Source organism: Pteropus medius, unplaced genomic scaffold (genome assembly GCF_902729225.1).
Source record: "Pteropus medius unplaced genomic scaffold, Ma_sr-lr_union100, whole genome shotgun sequence".
Classification (NCBI taxonomy): Eukaryota; Metazoa; Chordata; class Mammalia; order Chiroptera; family Pteropodidae; genus Pteropus; species Pteropus medius.
Genome location: NW_024345479.1, coordinates 2689723 through 2709183, shown reverse-complemented (window position 1 = coordinate 2709183; position 19461 = coordinate 2689723). Strand labels below are relative to the sequence as shown.

Genomic DNA, 19461 nt, shown 5'->3' with positions numbered 1-19461 from the left:
AAGTTACCTCTTTCCACCACAGGGCTTCAACCCCTTCCCAGAACAATGCCTGGGAAGGCCCCTCACAAGCAGATAATCAAAAGTAACTGCTGCTAGATCTCTTCCAGGTCTTGGAAACTTACAAAATTTTAATGAAAAGATATGTCCATTCTCTCAAAAGCATACAACTGCTCCCATTACATAATTTTGCATACCCTTTAAAGTAGGTCATAGTGCCCGGGTAAAGTCACCCTGAGCAAGTCCAACTCCATTTTCAGAGGAGGAAACTAAGGCCTGGAGGGGCCAAGGACTCCCCAGAATTGCAGCGTTGCATGAACACTAGCACCCACCTTTGACCTCCCCAGACGTGGGAGGGTGTGATTCAGAGTGGGCTGCAGCACAGGCACTGCATATAGTGGCTGCTGCAGGGCCATGAGCTGGAGAAGAGGTATAGGGTCCCCTACCTCCTTCCCCGTGCTCTCGCTGAGGCTAAGAGAGGGCCCACCTAGGCTGGCTCCCTGCAAGCACAGGGAGGGCTGTGGCTGGAAGTACATGGCTGCTTTCCTTGCATTCCTCAGCAGATGTCCCCAGCCTGTCCCACGCATGAGAGAGGGCCATGAATGGGGGTGAAGAAGGTTGAAAGGGCCAAAGGGAGTAACTGGCACTAGTAGGATGGGTGGGATTGCACAGAGCTCACTCTGAGTCCCCCGCCCCACCTCTGGTATCCATCTCTACCCTTTTAGGCCTCCTGTCGCTGGTTCCCAGACTACCCCTATTCTTGCATTTCCCCTAAGCCTAGGTAACCTTTATCCCCACACAGTTAAACTCAGGCTCAGGTGGGGGATGGAGGGCACATGTGAGTCAGACAACAGAGCCAAATGGTGGGTTGGCATCAACCACCAGTAGGTTCCTGGGCATCCTCTGCCCCAGGCCAATGATATTGCTGGTCCAGCCCCACCCCCCGAGAGTGAACACAGAGGAGGGCAGAGGCTACAGTGGGAGCACCAGCTGTTCCCAGCCCCCAGGCTGTGAGCATGCTGTCAGTGGTTCAGCCACCCGAAAAAGCTGCTGTGCTCAGCAGTGCGGCAAATGGGCTAGGGAGGAGGGCGGGGGTCCAGGCCAGCTGCCGGCTGGTGGCAGACACAAGCAGGGTGTGCAGAAGGTTTAACTGAAAGTCTCTGACTATCTCAAATGAGGTGGGATCTTGATCCCTGGAGCCCCTGGCTCAGCATCTCAGGGTGTCTTTTTCTATCTTGTTGGTTTAAGGTACTAAGGGACCCAAGGTCTAGTGGGGGAAGAGCTGGACTGGGAGGCAAGAGACATGATTTCTGAGACTGGCTTGACCACTATTTTGCCGGGTGAACTTGGGCAAGTTACTAGTCCATCTGGGCCTCGGTTACTTCATGTATAAAAGGGGTAAGGTTGTGCTGGATAACTTGTATGACCTTGGATAAGCCATCTAATATCCCTGGGCCTCAGTTTCTTCATCTGTGAAAAGGGATACCACTACTTTCTTCACTGGATTATTGAGAGGATTAAATAAAATTAAGTTCCTGGCTTGGTTCCCAGGGCACAGTAGGTACCTATTTACACATTTCCCTCTCTGCCTTTGGATTGGGTTTGTGACCTCTTTTTTCACCTCCACCACCAGGGGGTTTTGGAGGGAATCCTCCTTTTCCCTCACCAGTTCTAGGGCCTTCTCTGGTAAAGTGGCCCAAAGAAAGCTCAGGGTCTGGTCCCACCTGGCTTACCTTGCTTTGGTGCTGGCGGACTGGAAGACAGAACCGGAGAGTGCCTATCAGGTGGGGCGGGTCTCCCACCCCCACGCCGCATTTCGCAGCACCGCTTTGCCCTGGCACCCCCGCAGCCTGCCTCTCGCTCCCTCCTGGCTCCCCTCTGCCTATAAATAGCACAGGACGTGCTCACAGTGCCGCTGACGTGGCGGGGTGGCTGAGGGGAAGGAGGCAGCGCTGCCGGAGCAGGTGGGCGGCGGGCACAGCTGCGGGAGGGGTGCTGCCGCCGGCTTGCTTTGTGCCATGCTACCGATGACGGCTGTGATTGAGTCATCTAGGGGCCCCACTGTCCGCGACTGTCCTTGCTGCCAGCATTTCTGCCTCGGGCTTTGGGAGCTGAGGGGACTAGGCTGATCCTCGGATGGGTAGGAGCCCCTGAGTCCCAAGGCACAGCCGGTCTCAGAGGGCACTGCTGGGTGCGCAGGAACCGTCTTGACGCTGGAGGTGTGTGCCCGCCTCCTCACGACTGAGGTGTGCTTGGAACGTGAAAGTGACCAAAGCCCCTCCCTCTCTCCAGCCCCTTCTCTGAAACACTTCCCCAGATCCCCAAGTCTCAGGCTGCTCAGTGGAAGGGAGTGAGGAGGTTAAGGGTCCCAGCAATGTCAGCCCCAACACCTCTCCTCTGAGATGAACGACACTCTTCCGCCTTGAGGCTTGTCCCCTCTCAGTGCCCCCAGCCCTCACCCCACTCCTTACCACTTTTCTTCATCTATCCCAAGCAGATACACAGAACAGACAGGTTGGGACAAGAAACATTTAATTAAGAGTCTGGGGCCTCAGCAATGCTCCATCAGACCCATCATGCAGCCTCATGTACAGTGGGCATTTGGCCCGCCCCTGGGATATTGCTGAGGGGGCCTCATGGCAGCAAACAGGGCAGTGTGGCTTGAGCCCCCCCTTTTGGGAGGAGAATTGGGGCACAGGCCAATGGATAGGAGGATGTGTCCCTCGCATTGCATGGGAGGGCATGACTGTGCCCAGAATGGGGGGTCACATCGGCTGGCACAATCAAGGGCACAAGAGGAGACTCTGAGCTGGGGGGGCTGGGGAGGGAGGAGGATGGCACCAGAATAAAGCAACCTACAAGGGAGGGATCCTCTTTGCGTGTGCCCACTCTACCTACAGGGCACCTACTCCCTTTCCTGGTGGCCAAACAGAATGATCCACCCTCTTCCTCCCAAGACTCTGTGTCCAAGACCAGGGGGCAAATACAGCCGTAAAAGGGAGCCCTGCACCGGCAGCCTGGCAGCCCTGTTGCCTGCAGAGCCAGGAGAGGGGGATGAGGAAGGGCCATTTGGAGGTCAACGCTGAGGGTAGAGGCAGGCCTGGTGAGGATCCCCTGGCTGGTTGGTCCTGCTGCTGGGTGCTTTTAGAGTTCTGATAGTGAAATGGGGGTTGTTTTGACCAAGCATGGGGCAGTTTTTTGTTCTCATTTGGACTTCTGTGTTCTGGTTGCTCTTGGGTGTCCTTTTCCAGTGGACAAGGGTAGGATGAGGCTGCTCTCTGGTGACTGTTCAACTTGACGGTATAGTCTCTGATTTTCCACACCCTTCCCAGACCTCAGCCCTCCCCTCCTCTGTCCGCCCAGGTTTCAAGTAATGGGAGAGATTCCCGCAGAACTTTCCTGAGAATTGATGGAGTGACAGAGGTGGTGAGATCAGGAGGTGGACTCAGGATCTTCTGTAGCCAGGTCCCCTCCCAACCCAGGGCAGAGGGCTGAGGGACAAGGAAGGCACCTTCCCAAGGCCCCACTTCCAAAGCAGCAGCTGCATGGTCACACACACATAGACCCAAGCAGAAGCTCTGTGGGGAGACAGAGGTGTCAGTCATGCAAAGCTGGTGTGGGTACCAGAAGGCTCTCTGGGAGAAGCAGCAGGGAAGTTCCCCAAGAATGCTCCCCAGGGCTGGACTCAGCACAGCAACTGGACTGGGGGTGACTGGGCACTGGGTGGACCTACCTGGAGCTTCCCCATCCCCTCCCACTTTATCCTCCTCCCTCACCCCCAAGTTCCAGAGGAGCAGTCCCCTCAGGGCACCCTGGGATCCAAGAAATAAAATCTTCCTCAGTGCAGAAGGCTCCCAAGGCATGGTGAGTGGCTCCTAGGAGAGAGGCAAAGGGAGGAAATGTGGGCAGATGCCCACTCCCCCACTGGGGCCAGAAGCAAAGGCCAGGCATGGGCAGGGATGGCATCTGGGTTCTCTTGGCTCCACTCAGATCTCGGTCAGCACGTCGGCTGGCACCAGGCCCCGCTTCTTGCCACTGCTGACGCGGATGAATCCGTCAGTGTCCTTGCTCCTGCCCACGCCCACACAGATCTGAGACAGAGAGACATGGAGCTGAGGCCTGGCGCTGCCTACAGCCCTGGCCCCAAGTCCTGCTGATGGCTCCCAGTGGGCTCACTCTAGGGAATGATGAAACCAGCATCAGATGTAGTTTGAGCCCTCAGTTGAGGTGAGAGGAGCAGATCCCATGAAGGTACAGGGTGCAGCAGCGAGATCAGGACATCAGCAGACATTGAGCAGCACTTCGGGGCTGACTTTTGAGAACGGCTGGTCTAATGCAGCCCCCACTCCCATTTCATAAGGCAGGTAACAGAGGGAAAAGGACTTGCCAAGGTACAACAAGCCAAAGGCAGAGCCAGCATTCAAACCCTTCCTAATCCAATGCTCCTCCTCTCCCCCAAACTGCCTGTAATGTAATACAGTCCCCTGCCTGTGTTGGCCACCAGCCTCAAAACCCAACAGAGGAGGACAGGAGGGCACTGAGGTCCCACTGTTTCTAACCTGCCTTCCCCACCACTGCCAGGCTGCGAGCATCCTCCTCCAGGGCACTCGACCACTCCTGCTGCCCGTCTCCCATGCCCATCTCTCCAGCCACTCCAGGGCCCAGGCACTCACCTGGTTCTCCTTGAGACTCATGTAGCCTTGTTCCTTGTTCCCGGAGAAAGGTTGGCAGCAGCGCCAAACATTCTCGCCTGGCCTCACCCGCTGCACAAAATTAGCTGGGAAGAAGCCAACCCGGTCGCCAATCTTGCCCTGGGGATGAGGCTGGCATGAACATCAGTGAAACCCCCACCCCCCACTGTTTCTCTAGAGCCAATGCCAGATCCTGGGCTCTCTGTATTCGAGGCCCTAGTTGGGTGGCTTCTGGGTTGGGAGGGGCATGAGGTGGACAGAGAGACCAGGCTGAGCAGAGGGACAAGGGGTGGGGGTGAGGGTGGTGTCAAAGCGAGAGAGCGAGGCCTGAGGGTTGGTCCTAGGCTTGGCTAGGACCAGTGGCTGGAGGCGGGTAAGTCTTTGGGGCCTGGAGAGAAGATGGGGCAGCGCCCATTGAGAGCAGGGGCTGGATGAGGTGCTTACCAGGGGCCCTCCGCACCCCACCCTGCCAAGTCACCTTCCACCAGTCCTCATTAGAGTCATCCACCAGCATGATCCGATCTCCAGGCCTGGGAGAAGAAAGCTGGGCAGCATATGGGGCAGAAGGGACCTGCCCTCTCCACATCCCAACAGTCCTGGGCCCCCAGATCCTCTGCATCCCCCTCAGCTGGGGGAGAATTCTTGATGCCCTTGGAAGGAGGATACCACGTGACCACAGGTATAGCAGATACTCTCCAGGACAGAGCTGGGGCAGGAGCAGGAGCCATGCCATCAGCACCAATCTCTCTTGGATTCTGGGAAGCTCCACTCCTCTCAGGGCTCAGCAGCCTCAAGCATACCAGGAAAAGGTTCCTGAAGGCCCTTCTCATGTCCCAAGGTCTGGGAGCGCAGAGCCCTGAGGCTGGAGCCAGGCGGCCGCCCAGTATGGCTGACACAGACAAAACTTACTGCAGAGCCAGGTCGTTGTTCTCCTGGGGCAGAAACTTGTAGAGCGCGACGTAAGAGTACATGGGCCCCAAGTCCTTCCGCAGGGGCAGCCTGGGGGGCTGTGGAAGAGCTCTGGGTCAGCGATGGGAGTGCAACACCTTCCTCACTCCAGCCACTATCCCCTTGCCCAGACCTTGCTACCCGAGGGCTAGGAGGTGGGGCACAGTGCTCCTGGATCGAGGATAGGGTGAGGTCTGCCTCTCCTATCTGCTGTGCTCACACACCCCTGGAGGGACTGGGCCAGGGATGGCGAAGGCGGATATTCTGCTGCCTGCTGAACCCTGGAACTGCCCACCCTTAGGGTCAGTGGTGGGAGGGTAAGACCTGCCTCCCTTGCTCACTCACCCTGGCATTGCCCATCCCTGTAGACTGAGGATAAATGATGGAGTGGTGGTGGTCCCACTCAGCCTGCTCTCATCCACCTATGGATCAGTGGCAAGGAGAAGCTACATCCCCTTCCCACCTGGCCTGCCGGGGGCTCAGTGTCAGCATCACCTCACCTGCTGTCCGGGGCTTTTCTCCTCTGGTCCTGACCCTTCACTCTCAGCAGGGGCTGTGAATACTGGAGATGCCAGGGTGGGACGAGGGTGTGAGGCAGCAGGAAGTACCCGCACGGAGTTCCCTTCCTGCCCCTGGTCCCTACCCCCACTCACCACTGTCACCAGGACCCTCTTCTGAGCTGCGGATGCTGCTTTCCCCATCCTCAGTCAGCTCATCCCGCTCACTCTGGGGACAGAGACAGGGGAAGGTTCATCCCCTGGACCCTCATCCTCGAAGACCTCTGTCCCCAAGATTCCCCTTTGGTGCCCACATACCAGGCTCCGTGTGGGGGATTCAGACGTGCTGCTGAAGCTGGAGCGGTTCATCAGTGCCAAGGAGGTGCCATAGCGAAGGGTCTCGTAGATGGGGTCCACCTTCCCGCTGGCCCCTGCCAAGCATCCACCCTCAAGGCCAGGCATCCAGCTGCCAGCCTCACTCTGCCCTGAAGCCCTGTATCTCCACCCTGACTCCCCCACTAGCTCAGGCAGCGCATGCCTGAGGCCGAACTCCCTGTCTCCCCTCACCCACCCCGCCCAAGTCTCCCTCATTGCAGGGAGAGCTGCCCGTCCTCCCACGGAGCCCATGCAGGAACCCAGGGCGTCCTTGATCCCTCACTCTCTTCACTGCCCATATCACTTCATGACCTAGCCCGACCTCCCAAAGGTTTCTAGAATCTGCCCACTTCTCTCCATCTCTACTGCTACCAGCCTGCTCCAAGTTGCCAAACTCTGTTGTGGTCCTCCCAGCTACTCTCCCTGCTTCCCCTCCAGTGCCTCCAGTCCACACAGCAGCCAGAAGGCTCTTGTAAAAACATAAAAATTGCCCTTAAAATAAAGTCCAAAGAACAATCTTAAAATAGACCCCAAGGCCCTGCACCCACGATCCCGTCACACCCTCTCTCTCACTCCCTCAATCATAGTCGTGTTGTCTTTTCTTTAACTGCCTTTTCCTGCCTCAGGTCACTCTCTGCCCACACCAGATCCTCAGCACTAACTCCCCATCTTCAGGTATCCAGGCCGCCTTCCTGGTCTCTGTGGATGAGGACAGTGTCTGCTTTATCTTCTCTTTATTCCCTGTCCTCCTTTCAGGAATTCATTTGAATGATGATTAATTGATGACTGGTATGATTATCCATTTCATGTCTAGCTCCCTTACAGACCATGAACTTCACCTTCTTTAGTGCTATGTTCCTGTGTCCGGTACACTGCCTGGCACCAAGCAGGTGCTCAATAAAGTGTCTGTTGAAGGAGGAATGAATGAATGAATGAGTGAACCCTTCATTCAGTACAGGAGCATCCAGAGAAGGGAACTGGTAGCAGTGCCAAGAACTGGCAGTGCCAATGTGACTCAGGTGCCCGTCTATGGGATGCATGAGTTTCTCATTGCACCACAGAGGCAATGGGGGAGGGGGACACTTACCGGTGGGTGGGGACTCTCTGCTTGTGGCACAGGCTGGTGGCGGCTCATGCACCAGGAGGGGGGAGCTGAAGTTGCGGCGGAAGGAGGAGCACTGTGGCAAGAGGGGCCAGAGAGAGGGCACGGGGATGTCACAGCCCACCGAGCACTTGGCTTCTTCAAGCCCAAGAACCACCTTATGTAAGGAACCAGCCTGGAGGGGTACTCACTCCCCCACATGCCAGTCTGTGTGGTCCCCACTCACTGTCTTGATTGGGCATTGCTGGTGGGAGATCTCCTCGGAGCACCAGAGGTGGACGCTGACTTTGCATGTTTTACACCGCAAGCCCTGCTTGGAGTTTCCTGGGAAGAATTTGGGGTCAGCAAGAGGGGTTAGTACATCCATGGGCAAGGAGCAAAGGAGGCAGGTTAGGGAGTAAGAAGAGAGCAGGCGGTTGGGCAGCCTCACGCCAGCCTCAGGGCCTAACGCCTACCCCTCATATAGTCAGGGTGTGAACTGGCACTGAAGCCTGAGTTGTTAGTAAACAGAGCAACACTGGGCAACTGCCCATCCCCGAAAGTGCTCATTTGTCCATCCAGGATGAGGGGCACAGTTAGGACCGGGAGCCTGAATGGCAAGAGCCCAATATCGGGCACTTTCATGGGCCTACTCCCCACACCAGCACTGGCCCGTCCCCTTGCCCACCTACCCACAATAAGCTGATGGCACAGCTCACAAGAGCTGGCTCTCTTGAAGACATGTTCCTGGAAGCTGTGCAGCCTCACTGGTTTGAGTGGCGCCAGGGGGCGTGGAACTGGGCAGGGTGAGGGTGCTGGGGTGGTCAGGCCGCTATCTGTGGATGCTGGTGGTGGGGACGGAGGGGGCAGCGGAGTTGGGGGTGTCAGCAGCACCTCAGTGGGGCACTTGAGCTCAGAGCCTGAGCGAAGGAAGAAGTTCTCCACACTCTTACTTCGGAGGATGGTCTTGAGGGAAAGTGAGCGCTTGAACCGCTGGAGCTGAAAAAGAAAGAGGGTCTGTGAGTGGAAGCCCAAGAGGGCGCTGGCTCCTCTCCAGGATATTTCCTTGGGATGCCTAGAGGAGCCAGGCAGACAAAGTCCACGAGCGAAGGAGTTTTGGCTGGGGAGGCATATAATTAGGAGTAGTGGGGACTGTGGCCAACTGCACAGCCAGGGAGCAGCTGCTGGTCTCCTCTAGCCAACTGAGGTTAGTCCTTATGTCCAGCCCAGGGTTGACAGGTTTTCCAATTTTTCAAAAGAAATCTAGATTTTTTTTATGTGAAATTGGTAGAAACAAATTCAAGAGGTTTTATTTACCTTTTTCTTTGCAGAAATGGTAGCATACTATTTTTCTTGCACTTTGCTTTTCTCAGTTAACAGTAAAACTTGAAAATTATTTCATACCAATACATAGAGTTTCATCCTTCTTTTTTATGACTACACAGGATTTCATTGTATGGTTATACTTCGGGGGCCAAACAAAACACAACAGGTCCTGTTTTTTTACCTGTGTTCTTGAACAGGGTCAGAGTGGGAGAGTGGTCATCCTGGACCCGCATCCTCAAGGCTGATTTTTCCTCCAAAACGCTCTCCATCCAGCTCATCCTCTACAATCACCTCATCACCTGCACAGCCCTTCCTTAGTTCAGGTCCCAGCACCCACAGTCTGGTTCAGGGCCACAGCCCCTTGCCTCCACCTTGCTCATCCCCACCTGCTCTCCACACAGCAGCCAGGGAGGTGATCCCTGACTCTGCTGAAAACTTGTCATGGCTCCTCAGGACCCAGCCAAGGCCCTTGCCCCAGTAATGAGACTTCTCAACTCATCCAAACAGGCCTCTCCAACTCTTGCCTTCCACTTGCAGCCCAAACATGAGGACTTGAACTTAACCATGTTTCATGCCATGCCTCTGAGCTTTTGACTTACTTGTCCTCTTCTCTGCCATATTCAATTAATACTCTCTTTATTCTTCAGGGCTTCCAGTGGCTCTTCCTCTTCCCTGGGAAACTAACTGTCTTTTCTACAGGAATTCTATTTAGTGGAGCTACTCCCTCCTCCTCTGCACCCCCAGGGCTGACTTCCATTGTAGCTCCAATCAGGTTTATGTTTTCATTCAGTTCTCCCTCTCCCAGGAGCCTCTTGAGGGCAGAGATAGTTGCTTAAAATCCCCACACAAGGCCTCAACATGTAGTTGGTGTTCAGTCAGTGTTCGTTGAATAAATGTGAACAAGTGGCTGGAATCCTAAATGGAGTCCATGTTTTGCATTCTGCAGTGAGGCCAGAGTTATTCCCACTGCTCATGCAAACACACCCTTCTTGAGTCTGCCCAGAATGAGGCCTGGAAAACTCTCCACCCAGATACCTGCTCCACTCCTCTCCTCTTGAGATCCTCCTTACCCCCGCCCCCTCCTTTCCATCGGTGATAGAAAAAAGGGGGCAGAGGCCCAGCTTTAGGCTGTGAGCTTTGGCCAGGGTTCCAAGATGGCACAACAGGCAGCCTGGCAACTGTGCCGAGGGGATGGAACCGGTGGCCCCTCTAGTCCCAGGGGAGACCAGAGGCAGCAAAATGGAGGAGGATGCAGGTAGGGAGATGTTTGGGCACAAGGAAGGCCCCAGTGTGCCAGCTGGGAAGCCAGAGCCCTGGGGTGTCTGACACACTGAGTTGTCCAACTCCTTCCAAATGCAGCTTCCTGGACAGTACTGTGGGCTTCTTTGTGTGTCTATGAGAAGCAGGGCCCCAGGCTCCAGATGCCTGCCTGTTGGGGCAGAGACGGAGGGCCAGAGGGACAGTGAAAACACGAATGTGTTCTACGGGCTGAATGTGGCTCTGGGGGCTCTGACAGGCCCAGAGAGGCAGGTGAACCATCCAATGTTCTGCCCAGGGGCCATGGACATAGAGAACTTGAGGTCTGTGGAAGGATGTGTTGGAGGTGGGGGCAAACTAAACCCTATATCTGAAGGCGAGTCATTTCACTTCCTCTTTCTGAGTCTCAGTTTCCCCACATCCAAGTGGAAGGAGGCAGGACTACATGCTCTCTAGGCAATGCAAGGCTCAGGGTCCAAAAAGCAAAAACAAAACATAAATTTGTAGATGTAATGAGGGGCTGCCATTGTCAGAAGACTGAAAGTGAGCTAGCACTTCAGATGCAGCATCTCATTAATCCAGGCACTCCCCTCTGAGTGGTGACAATTATCGTCCCACTTTTCGGATGAGGAACTGAGGCTCATAGAAGTTGAGTCACTTACTCTTCACGAGTCCTCATTTGATAAGTAGCCAGGCCAGGACTTGAACCAGTGTTTTTGGCTGTTGAGCCCAAGTGACCAGGAGCATCCAGCTGCTCTGGGCCTTCCCTTGGCCCTCACCTCTGCCCCTCAGTTGCACCATGGGTTTGTCCACCAGGTCAATCATGAAATATAAGGTTAGAAGGGACTTGAAAGACTGGCCACCTAGAGCAGTTCCCACCTTATCACCCTGTGCAGCCCTCTGAATGGTTATCTGACTCTTTTGGTCACCTCTGTGACGGGACGCACACCCTCTTTTGGGACAATCATTCCATCTTTGGGCAGCTGCAATTGCTGGAAAGTGCTTCCCTATATAGAGCGGAAACCTGCCTCCCTGCGATTTTTGCCTGTCGGCCCTTGTTCCTCCCTTGGCTACAGGAAGAGCTACTCCCTCTTACACACATCAGTCTTTCAAATATTTGAAGACATCGATCATGTTCCCCCTCCCAAAGCCATTATTTCCATAGTAATCCTCACGGGATGAGATTTCATGTCTCCCTTACTCTCCAGCTTGTGCCCTTTCCTGGTGGTGCCCTGGCCTCAGCACCAAAAGCCACTTCTGCAGGGTTTCAGAGGCCTCTGGAACAGAATGTTCCCCAGCACCAGGGCAGCCCTGGCTCTGCCTGAGATTCCCTGGCCCCAGATGTGGTGGCTGGCGGATGTCAAGGGCTGTGGCTGGAGGGCAGGAAGGGGGCATCTCTGTCAAATGGCTTGATGCTTGCCTACTGCAGAGTATATCTGGCTTAGCTACCCAAACCTCATTTTGGCTCAGCCTGGCCAGGTATTCCCACTCATGGGACTCCTAATTCTCAGAGAGGACCTTTCCCCATCTCCCCACCAGCTATCTTTTCAGGTCCCCCACTGTCCCTGGACCCACTCTCTGGCATGGGGAGAAGTTGCCATGTACCCTGGCAGCTGGCCCACCTGGATCCTATACCCTCCCAATGCACCAGTAGCTTGTTTGGCTTGGAGCCTGAACCATTGGGCCTATTCTTCTGAATCTCCTCCTAGAGGCAAGGCCTAGCCTGCCCATCTCCTTCCCGCCTCCCCCCCACCTCCCCATTCCCTAGATGGTCTCTTCTTTCCTCAATTCCTCACGGCACCTTCTCACTTCCTGCCAGCTCCTGAAAAGGCACTAAGCAGCTGGTGGTGGGTGGTGGTGGACTTGGCACAAGCTGACTCAGATGGCAGAGCTGGCATGGCAGGGTCCAAAGAGGGTAATGGCAGGCCCTATGTGGTACTATGGGGACTTAGAAAAAGCGATACCAACACTAGGAAGGTTGCTGAGTAGCTTGGGTACAGGGGTGAGACTCAACTGTAAAATGAGTAGGAGGCTGGACTTGGGCTGGCAGAAAAGACAAGAGGGCCCCAAACATTGATATTATAGGCCTGGAATGTTGAATTCACTGCCTGATGGGCACCAGCCTCCTCTGTTGTACCTGCCTCAAACTGAGCTGGGTGGGCGCAGCCAACCCTCTCCCTTTCCTCTCCCCAACTCCTACAGTCTGGAGACAGAAGTTTCTTTGAGACAGGTTGAATCGAAGGAGGGGGAGTGGAAGGAGGCTGGCAAGATCCCTGAAATATTCTCTCTCTGCCCACCTCTACCCTCCTGACCCTGTGGCCAAGCCTGTGTGGTTATTACTGAGTCCTTCCCAAGGGGAAGGTACAGTGGAGAGGAGCAAAGGCACAGGGCTCCGATTGGTCTAGCACAGAAGGGACAGGTCAGATGTCCATTTCCCCTCTTCTCCTACTCCTGGGATCTCCATGGCTCAGACGCGGAGGTGATAGCATAGGAGGGTCTTGGGGCTGGGAAGAGGGAAGTAGAAACCTGCCAGGCCCAGACCTCCCTCTCCCTACACAGCTCAGCTTGCAGCCTGCTGATTGCTGAGGCAGCACTACTGCCTGCTTTCACTCATGCCTGCTTTCTGAGAGTTCTTAAGGAAGGGGTAGAGCTGCCAGGCCTTGGTGTGGGAAGCGGGGCAGGGCCTGGGAGGACCCCAAGCCCCTAAGCTCCTGGGAAGCCAGCATGGGGATAGCGTGTCTGTCCAGGGTGAGTAGGAGGTAACTGAAAAGATCAGGAGTCTCGGAACGCAGGATAGAGCTCAGGTTCTGGGACTTCCTGCCTAAAAGAAGCTATTACAGATATTCCAAGCAATATCGTTCCACCCCAACACAGCATTCCTTTCCCAGTAGACACTTGACTCTCTGAGAGGAAGTTAATGCTGTGGTCTGAAAGCTCAGGGTCTCATTATCAAAAGGAGGCAGGAGAAGGTCCAGTGCATATCTGAAGACTTGGACCTGGAGACCTACTGTGTTCCTCTGGTTTAGGTATGGGGAGCTTCCTAAGGTGCCTCAGCCAGACTCCACCATGGCCCTACTCATCTTCCTTCCCCTGGTCATTCCCTTGATGACCTTGACCTTGAATTAACCTCATGTCCTGGGGGGTGGTCAATACAGAATGAAGAGGAAGATGAGCATTGGAGAGAGCCATAGATAAACCAGTGATAGTAGGGGGAACCAAAGACCGCATCTATTTTTGGTCCTCACTGCTCTACCTCCTCATCTGGATGACAGAAGCAGGGTGGGAACAAAATACACCCCCCTCCCCAAGGGACATGGAAGAGGGTCTTGGCCTGAAAGCTGGGGGCGGGTGGGGTGAAAAGCCCCTTGACACAGCCGCTTCTTTTCCCATTCCCAAGCCCGCTCCGGTCGCTTCCCACAGAACTTCTTGCGGGGCAGTCTGGAACACCTAGAACTTGGGGAGGGAGCAGAAAGATTAGAGGTGGGTGGGGGCGTGTAACGTGAGCAGCACTCTCTCTTACCCCCTTCAGCATCAGGAGTATGGGCTCCTCCTGACTTCACAGGGGAATAATTTATTCATTGTGACTCCCGCAGGAGTAACAGTCATACATAATTAGGGTTAATTATGACATTCATTAATTACGATGACTTCTCTTTTTGCTTTTACCTGCCCCACCCCCGTTCTGCTCCCGGGAGGGGAGTTAGACTGCCTGTTTTTCTGCTTTGGAGCTGCAGCGACAGTACCCCGGTCCCCGCCCGCGATGCCCCGCGCTGCCGCAGCCCCCAGCGCGGACTCAGAAGCTGCGCACCCCCGGGCCGCGGCCTCAAGTCCCCGAGCCTAACCCGGTTGACGCGGGAGGGTGCAGAATGCAGGACTGCGGCGGATGAGAGAGAGACATCAAGAGACTCAGAGATAAACACATAGAGACGCCGAGATAACCCGAGAGAGACGCACGTAGAGAGAGACCAAGACAGAGACAAACAGGTTGTAGAGACATTTTCAGAGACACAGGCAGAGAGAATGAGACAGGTTAAGCTACACGCAGAGACCTGGCGGACACGGGAAGGGAGCGCCTCGCACGCACACCGGCGCGTACACCGGCCCACACCCGCTACACACAGCCACACACTCCCTCCGCCTTCTTTGCGCTGATTCCCTCCAACAAAGCCGAGTTACAACCTCCCTGGAGGGTCGCGGTAGCGCGTCCGCTCATCACGCGCGCAAGGGCGTGTCATGCTCGTGCGATGGGGCTCCTCGGCGGGCCCTTGTCGCGAACCCACTCCACCGCGCGGAGCCTTAGGGATCACACTGGCCCTGCTACTGTGACTCCAAGGCACCCGAGCCCACAGTGGCGACCGCGTCCAGAGGAGGGCGCCGGGCCGGGGGCTCACCGGTCAGGGGTCCAGGCCCCGCGCCTCCCGAGTTACCTTGGTTTCCTGGAGGGCAGAGACGGTCCCCGGGGGTGTGTGGGTGGCCGCGTCATCCGGTTCATTCTCCTTCTCGCTCATTTCGGTCATGGTTGGGGGATAGGGGAGGAGAGGGTGCCGAGACCCGACGGCAGGCCCGCTGGGGGCAGGCTGCGTCTGGCGGGCGTCTCTCTGGGACCCTGAAGCCCTCTCCGAAGACTGCCCCCCAATGAGCCCCAGGAGAAACCCCAGCCCAGGCAAAGCAACCTCTCACTCCCAGGAGCTGGCGGATAAAGTTCCCGGGTTGGCCAGAGAAGCAAGGTAATTACACGGAGCGGCGAGAGAGGGACGACCCAGGGAATGAGGATCGAGGGTCTGCTGAGGATGCTGCTCGGAGCCAGGGGAGGAGGGAAGTGGGGACGCGGAGATGAGCCGAGGGAGGGAGCGACGGAGCTGTCCGTTCCCGGCCGGCTCCGCTGTCCTCTGGGCCCGCCCCCCATTCCCCCTTACCTCCCCTCCCCCGAGGGCCCCAGCCCCGCACCCTGAGGCCCCCTCCGCCCAGTCCTCGCCTCCCAACTTTGATTTAGGAGGTGGTCTGGTCCCTCCCCCTCCCCTCCCCCCGCTCCCCCGCGCTGCTATGCAAATCTGATTCTCAGCTATTGGCTGCCGCGGTGGCCGGGGTGGCGGGGGGAGCTGGGCGGAGCCTGGGGTACTGGACAAGATGGGGAGGGGTTTGGAGGGTAAAGAAGTAGAGGGGGCAGTTTTACAGTGAAAAACTTGGAATGGGGCGTGACAAGGTTGAGGGAAAGCTAGAGAGATCATATTAGAGTCTGGATGGCTTTGGGAGAATGGATCTTCAAGATAGCCGAGAATGAGATCGAAGTCAGGACTTCTTGATAGCAAAGTGGAGAGAAGAATGGAGACCCTTCTGCCCCATTTACCTGGATGCCTCTCTGCTCTGGTGATACTCTCTCCAAATATACACACCCCTGGTCTATGAGGTAGGGGTTTTCTCAAGCAGAGAAGGGACAACTTAACATCATGTGTCAAAGGCCAGACGTGGCAATGCTCCTTTGTGGATGAAAAGCAGGACAACGGTGTCAGTTTCCAGTCTTGTTATCTGGACTTCAGCAGAGAAGGGGCCTCAGTCCTCACATCTAAGGTCCCCTAAGCTTCTCCAAGATACACCCCATCCTATAGATTTTATCACAAATGGAGTTAGATAAGGGGATAGGTAAGGGTGGAGGGAAGCGGGTTCTTACCCTCCAAGGTGTCCTCTGTCCACTTGGCCTGAAGACACCTCTTCTAATGCTTGCTGCTTACCTGCCATTTCCCTTTCCTCGCCTCTGTCCCCTCTGGGTCTTATATCTTGGAGGGTAAGAACCCACTTCCTTCCACCTTTACCTACCCTCCTATCTAACTCCTTTTGTGGTAATATCTATAGGAGGGGGGTGTGTCTTGGAGAGGTTTAGGGGACCTGAGGTGTGGGGACTGAGGCCCCTTCTCTGCTGAAGTCCAAACAACAAGACTGGAAAGTGACACAGTTGTCCTGCTTTCCATCCACAAAGGTCTGGCTTCATCTCTTAGCCTGTCCAAGGAAAGGAAGATGGAGGTTGAGAGAATCTTCCTTAGCTGTAGGTGTAGAGATTTTTGGGTCTGTCTCCCTCCTCTTCTGCTGTGGGTGATGCAATAGGGGGGTACTCAGGAAAGTCTTGCCTTTATGCCAGCCCTGGAGGAGGGGCTGAACCCTGTGTCCCCCCTCTCACATGCCCAAAGATGAGCTCACCACTGAAGCATCACTGCTCAGGTTACTGTGTCCAGGAATAGAGATTTATTTGTCAGTGGCAGAAGTAGGACAAGGGCAGACATGAGGGTTTGTGGTTGTGGGGGCTTAATTCTCTCCCCCTCCAGATCCATCCACTGCAGCCACAGACTGTCTGAGTGCTAGCTTTCCTGAAAGGAACTTCAATAGAACCTGGCTTCAGCCCTCAAACCAGTCTCCACAAAGGTCCATTCATAACTAGCTTTCTCTCAATCCCCTTTGAGGGCTGCCCTCTTCCCTCTTGTCCAGCCCAGGTCACCCCAGGGTCCCCTCCCTAGGCAACTGAGATGTAAAGATGCTTTGGAGCATCCTGAGATCGGGTCATCAGGTCCTCCATCTATCCTGGGCTGGAGCAAACAGGGGCTTCTGCATTTGGAGACATCCTGGGGGAGGTACTCCTGTTTTCTCCCAAAAGCAGAAGCTCTGGGCTCCTTAGAGTTCAGTACCTGCATAGTCACTAATTAACTGTGTGACTTTGTGTAGGTAAGTAAACATTTTAGAGTCTTAATTTCTTCATCAGCAAAGTGGACATAGTGCTACCTCATTGTTAGGAGAATAGTAGGCCACTTAGCTGAGGGAAAACAGGCAGGGAAAATTAATTTTCTTCTTTCCCTCCTTTCTTCTGGGAGATTTGTCCCCTCTTAGTGCATTTTTGTGAGGCAGAAAGAAGAAACAGCTTTCTTCCTTCACTTTCCTGGGCAATTTGGAGCCTGTTATTTCATGAGGGAGCCAACCCAGAAAGATTCTGATGAGACATGGGGAAGAATTCCCAGGAGAATCAATGGTGCCAGTGAGCAAGAAAAGCCAAGGAAGTTGATGGCCCTAGGCCATAGGGTCTCTACACCAGAAGCTCGAGGTGGAGCAAATATGGAGGAGGCAGGGGGCTGGATGCTATGACCTCTGGATGTCCTTTCTGGCTATGTTTCAGAACGGTCTTTCATGAACTAAGTCTGAGTCATTGTCTCCGTGCCAACAACTCCTACTGCAGTGGCTCAGGGACAAGGCAGAGCAGCCAGGCTAGCGTCTCCTGGAAAAGATGGAACATTGACCCATCTCAGATTCAGAGGGCAGAAATGAAGGGTGGGCAGAGCAAGGGGCAAGGTGCTACGAGAGGAAAACTGGCAGTCAGTCACATTCTCAGAAGGTCTCCCTAGACTGGAAGTCAAAATAGAACTGCCGGGGTGCCTCTTGTTAGGAGAGCTAAGTGAACAAGAGTGGGCACTTGGCTCTCGGGAGCCCAGGGACAGTGGGATGCACCAGATGACTTCAAATCTACACTCAGCACAATGTCCAGCACATTAAGAGAGCCTGGTCCTCATCTCAGTCTGTCCTTTTCTTCCTGTTCTGCAACCTTGGGTAGAGAACTTCCATCTCTGGAGGGACTTTGGTTTCCTTCTTTTTAGATTGGCATAATTAGACTGGATTAGGTTGAAATGAGAAGTTGGATTAAAATGGGGTAATAATTGTGTATTGTTTAGTATTCTTTTGAAGATTAAATAAGTTATTAAATGTAGAGAACTGAACAGAATAAATAAACAATAGATGATGATGATGATGATGATGATGGATGATGATGATGAATTCTTAATCTTGGACTCGGATAACATTTTCTGGAAGAGAGTCTAGACCTTTTATTGGCTCCTCAGAGAATCTAAGATCCCCCCAAATTAAAAACCTCTGGCCTAGATGACTCCTAGGGTGCCTCCACTGTGTTGCTGAGATTCTCTGATGTGAGGGATTGCATCTCTTTCCATAAGGACTGATCTATTTTCTCCCATAAACATCTACAGCTCAAGCCCCTCCCACCGTGGCCTCTGCTCCCATGGGTTGCCAAGGATAGCCCAAGTGGAAAACATGGGTGGCTGGCCTTTTCCTACAGCTTTAGAATTGGCATTCTTAGGGTGGGGGAGTCAGTCATGGTTGAGGCCAAGTCTGGGTTTTCATCTCCCAGCTGGGGAGAGAAAGACAGCCCAGGCTCAGTGGGGCTGAGGATGCAGAGAACAATGTGAGTGGCTTGGCCTTGCCCAGGCTCCCCTACCTCCCCCTGCCAGACCACTCCTGGGTCCCAGAGGCAGATACCGCTGTAATGAGCTAAGGCCCGTGGCAGGCATCGGTAATTATGACTTTATGGAAATATAGAAGGCTCTTACGCAAGTGCCTGACACACTTCCCGTCTGTGGCATCTGGGACAGCCAGGTCCCCAGGGGCTGGAGGAGGGCTCCTCCACCCGCTGCTGCCACCAACCCCTGGAGCACAGGACATTGGCATAGAGCCTCCCTCACACTACCTGTGGCATTGTCCCTAACACACCCTGAATAAACTGTTCCCTCCCTCTGCGCCCCAGGCTCCCCGGAGGGGAATGACATGGGCTCTAGTGCACGAAATTCCTCCCCATCCCCTGACAAGTCCAGGCTGTCCAAGGAGACCTGCTCTCATGTGAGGGGTACGGTGGGGTTGGAGATGTTTCCCTCTCCTCTATTCTGTTTATTTTCTCCTTGAGGCTTGGCATATAGAGATGACAGCATTCATAGGGGGTGGGCATAGCCCCTCGCTGCCCCTCCACAGGCCTTGTGCCCCTTTGCCCACCTCCTACCTCCGATGCCTCTGACTGTGTCCCAAAGCCACTGCTTTCTTTCTCTAGGCCATTTGCCCTATACACCCACTGAGCATCTATTACCAAGGTAGCAGCAATAGCATCACTTTGGGGTGAGCAAAGGGGTGGAGCCCAGTCAACTGGGGGAGCTGTTAGGGGTTAGCATTTCAGAGAGATGAGCACTGAAGGGCCTAAAACTATTAAAGGAGAATCCTTTTGCTGGAAAAGGGCCCTGGGCACAGACTGGGGTGGAGGTTGCTGCTGAGAGCTGCGGGGAAAGAGGAAGGATGAAGTCTAGAAGCAACTGGATCAGGAATTAGAGGCGAGGGTGACTCTGCCCTACCACACGGATAACGTGTGAGGGTGATGATATCAAGGAGACATTGAGGCAGGGAGCATGGGGTCTGCCTGTAACTCCTCCTGGGAAGAGGTTTTCTGGCTGGGAGAGTCTAGAGCCAGCTGAAGCAG

At 54.8% G+C, this 19461-nt stretch overlaps 1 protein-coding gene across 2 annotated transcripts; it reads right to left on the bottom strand.

The window, feature by feature from the left end:
* Positions 1 to 2512: 2512 nt before the first annotated feature.
* On the bottom strand, positions 2513 to 15061 carry STAC2 (SH3 and cysteine rich domain 2). Of its 2 annotated transcripts, XR_005655100.1 has the most exons (12): positions 14600 to 15061; positions 8282 to 8588; positions 7837 to 7934; positions 7596 to 7686; positions 6452 to 6564; positions 6290 to 6362; positions 6137 to 6198; positions 5598 to 5695; positions 5167 to 5218; positions 4671 to 4808; positions 3774 to 4088; positions 2513 to 3575 (listed from the first exon to the last, which is right to left on the bottom strand). XR_005655100.1 is itself a non-coding variant. In XM_039873631.1 (11 exons), exons 1-11 carry the CDS (start codon positions 14687 to 14689, stop codon positions 3984 to 3986), a joined length of 1227 nt encoding a protein of 408 aa, XP_039729565.1. In that variant the 5' UTR covers positions 14690 to 15061; the 3' UTR covers positions 2513 to 3983. The 2 variants fall into 2 exon arrangements, 1 of the variants encoding a protein (XP_039729565.1); XM_039873631.1 differs by having other exon boundaries at positions 2513 to 4088.
* Between the last annotated feature and the right edge of the window lie 4400 nt (positions 15062 to 19461).

What these genes read in the sequence shown, in the direction of transcription:
- STAC2 (XM_039873631.1), bottom strand. Translation starts at nt 14,689, where the DNA reads ATGACCGAAATGAGCGAGAAGGAGAATGAACCGGATGACGCGGCCACC. An exon ending in AGAAAAGCCCCGGACAGCAG is followed by an intron (nt 5,696 to 6,136) that starts GTGAGGTGATGC and finishes GCTCTTCCACAG; the next exon opens with CCCCCCAGGCTGCCCCTGCG. An exon ending in CTAATGAGGACTGGTGGAAG is followed by an intron (nt 4,809 to 5,166) that starts GTGACTTGGCAG and finishes CCTCATCCCCAG; the next exon opens with GGCAAGATTGGCGACCGGGT.